The 3,218-nt window shown below is 45.9% G+C and overlaps 1 protein-coding gene across 1 annotated transcript; it reads right to left on the bottom strand.

The window, feature by feature from the left end:
- Positions 1-1,805: 1,805 nt before the first annotated feature.
- Positions 1,806-2,729, bottom strand: LOC104535400 (protein phosphatase 1 regulatory subunit 3D-like). Its single transcript, XM_010187076.1, has one exon. It carries the CDS (start codon positions 2,727-2,729, stop codon positions 1,806-1,808), a length of 924 nt encoding a protein of 307 aa, XP_010185378.1.
- Between the last annotated feature and the right edge of the window lie 489 nt (positions 2,730-3,218).

Raw genomic sequence — 3,218 nt, 5'->3', positions numbered from 1 at the left:
AGAGGATTGAGTTTTCTCAGTACTCTGCAAGAGGTGTTTAGCAGCTCATAGTCATCATTCATGACTCTGGTTCCTTTGCGAGCCAAAGACTAAAGGAATCAGGCAGCTTCTTCACTTGCAATCCTAGCTTTGCTAAATGGGTATCACAGCTAAGCAGTAACATTTAAGTTGCCAGACACATAATTTTCTTGGGATTTCTACACTTTCAGAATTACTCAGTAGACTTTTCTGACTAATATATACTTGGCTGTAGGTTGCTTACAACAGTGATTTTATAAACAACTTGTGATTTTGATGAATAAGCAGCAATCCAAAATAAGATGCCCAAGTAAGTGGCCTGACTTTCACAGTATAGTCCTAAAAAGCAGCTCTTCTGATACTTCCAGCCAGCAAGTTTTGAAAATTTATGCTGCACATATAGAACTAAACTTTCCATGCAATTATGAATATGTATGAAAAAAATATTGGACAATATTTATTTACTAGATTTAAACCTATTGCAAGTCTTAAACCACACTAAAATCACAGAATAAAAGTGGCAGAGCAAGAAGCATGGGAAGGCTGTGCACAGCAGTGGTACTGTGCTCTCCCTGCTGCAGAAGTGATTCTGTTCATGGGTCTAAGTATCAGCCTACCACTAAAATCAGCATTTCGCTTTAAAGTTCCCACTTTGTGTTGCAAAGGAAGCAGTGTTGGAGTTCATTAAAGAATTCAAAGGTAGTACTGCAGTAGTACTGGGACACTGGGGAACAGGGAGCCAGGATTCAGGGTTCTGGTGTACCACTGCAAGGCTCTGTAGCCAACTCCCTGTTTTGTCTTTTTTTAATATATTTGTATCTCATATCCATTTCTTGACCTATAAATTTACCTGTTTCAGGTAACAGTGTAAGATCATTAGCATTCATATAGTGCTTTAAGATCTTCAACTGTAATTGCACCACAGATGCAAAATTGTTCTAGTTTCTATTACTAAAACCAGGGGCCCAAGGACAGGACAATTCCTGTGCTGCTGTCTAGAGAAAAAGCCTATTTGTGCAGCACCTGAAAAAGATGAGCACTTCCCAGAAAGATCTGCCTTACACAGACTTTGGTAAGTCAGTCCTGCTGCCTACAGCAAACACTGGAGATAAAAAAAAATGGGGGAGGGGGAGAGCTTTTCTTAAAGAAAACAGAGGGGCTGATGAGACATTTTCTTGTGTATTTTGCCCATAATAACATTTATAACATATAATTCGTAACCCAAATACTAATGGAAATATTTAACATGGTTACAATCTTAATAAAATCTATCTATAAAAACACAAGTACTTCCCTACAGTGTCTGGTGTCCAAATTACGCATAAATGGAATAGTGCCCAGACTTGGTGAGATAACATAAACAAAATTAGAAACCAAACCAGTAAAGCCACACTGCCCATTTAGAAAAGAGACAGTAAAATCCAGTAAAATAGATCAGTTAGAAATACTCTCTGCAACCTTGAATATTACTAGCAACATGAAGTGTTTTGCTTTGCTCTCTGGTAGCCTGACAGTATCCCCTGGAACCATTCAGCACCAATTCATACACTACAAGAAATCACACAGGCTTTTGATGGATGTAACTCAATACACATTTTGACCCTTTTTACTTTCTGAGAGGTTTAGAACAGTTTGTACCGGTCATTGGCTGCTTCCCTGCCCTGGCACACTTTGCCAGGTTTAGCAGGTTTCAAAACGGACCCTGTTGCCATAGGAGCAGAGAGTCAGGCCAAGGAAGAGAGTGCCACCAGACTGCTGACAAGCTGCTCTGCATCCACGTCCTTCCTTCAGATGAAGTGGATCCAGCTCTCCTCACACTCTCTAGGCATCTTAAGGGGGTGAGTCCGGCAGGTGAGGCAGTAGTTTTTGCCTCTGTTGTTATCCCAGTACTCCTGGCCATTGACTTGGTACCTTGCTGCAAACTGGACTACAGAGCACAGCTGAAGGAGGAAAGGAGGCACAGGGAGAAAGAAAGTGAAAACATCAACCTGATCCTGCCCGTTTCTCTCAGGGATGCTACTGTGCCAATGAGCACACACTTCATGGAGGCTTTTCCAGTGGTTGAAGGTGTATCGCACAGATACCCGCTTCTCAAAAGCAACATTGCGAACCTGGATGGTGCCACTGAGCCCCAGATCTGAGCTTGTCACTCGTTCAAGACACACCTGCTGCTCCTGCAGTCGGGAGGAGAAATCCATACAGTCTGCAGGCTGCTGGAAGTCAGGGACCAAGCACTGCATAGTAAACTCCAAGTCGGAGCTGCTGTACCAGAGGTCTGAATTTATGGAGAGCCTGGAAAGTACATGCAAGGGGATCGATGGATCCTCCCCAGTCTGGAAGACTTTCACTTCAGTGAGCTCTAAGCCCAAAGCATCAGCAAATCTCACCCGGTTCATACGACTCTGGCATCCAGGAACTTGACACTGCACTGCAGCCTGCTTCCTTCTTTCAGGCGATGTAGGCAAAGATCTGGCTCGGCGGCGTATGATAGGCCGTAACGCTGGATCACAGCTGGAGGAAGTGCTGCACTGGAGCTTATTTGGCTGAGGGCTCCCCTTGGCTGGGGTACTGCTCCTAAGAGTCATGCTGCTATTTGTATGGACTGCTGAGGGCTGCTGCTGCCTTTGCCTCGGTGCTTCTTCAGCCCGTAACATGTTCTGATAGAGATCAGAGAGGTAGCTGGGATTCCTCCGTGGACCACATTCCTCCATTCTTAGCTGGCGACAAAAATCAGCGTTAACACTGCACGGAATAATAAGCACTGCCACTCTGAAGCATGTAACTTGAGAATGGCAGCCACGGACAGTATTTGAGGTTATTGCACTGGATGCAGCAAAGATCAACTGGAAGAAAGGAGCCTGCTGAATGAAGGGTAGAAACCTGGAAGCTCTCGCAGTACCTGGAAGTGGAGTAGAGGCTTGTGCACTGTATAGGGAGTTGAAGGCAGTCTCACTGGCAGATAAACTCGAGGCCGCTGTGCTGGCTGGTGGACCCGTTGCTCAGGCTGGAGAGGGACTCAAGGCTATCACCTGTGATGCTGGAGGACTTGAAGCTCTCCCACAGGCTGGAAAGTGACTGGAGGCTGTCGCGCTGGACGCCGGAGGACTCCAGGCTGTCACAGAGGTCACTGGATGCCTGGGGGTTGCTGAGGTGCGCCCCAAGGCACGCTCGGCCGGTACCCGGGGGCTGCAGGCTGTCCT

The sequence above is a fragment of the Mesitornis unicolor genome, unplaced genomic scaffold, assembly GCF_000695765.1.
Source record: "Mesitornis unicolor isolate BGI_N332 unplaced genomic scaffold, ASM69576v1 scaffold40056, whole genome shotgun sequence".
Lineage (NCBI taxonomy): Eukaryota > Metazoa > Chordata > Aves > Mesitornithiformes > Mesitornithidae > Mesitornis > Mesitornis unicolor.
This window is presented reverse-complemented; position numbering and strand designations above follow the sequence as displayed.

Bases quoted from the DNA above. Each gene is read 5' to 3' on its own strand.
- LOC104535400 (XM_010187076.1), bottom strand. From the start codon at position 2,729: ATGGAGGAATGTGGTCCACGGAGGAATCCCAGCTACCTCTCTGATCTC.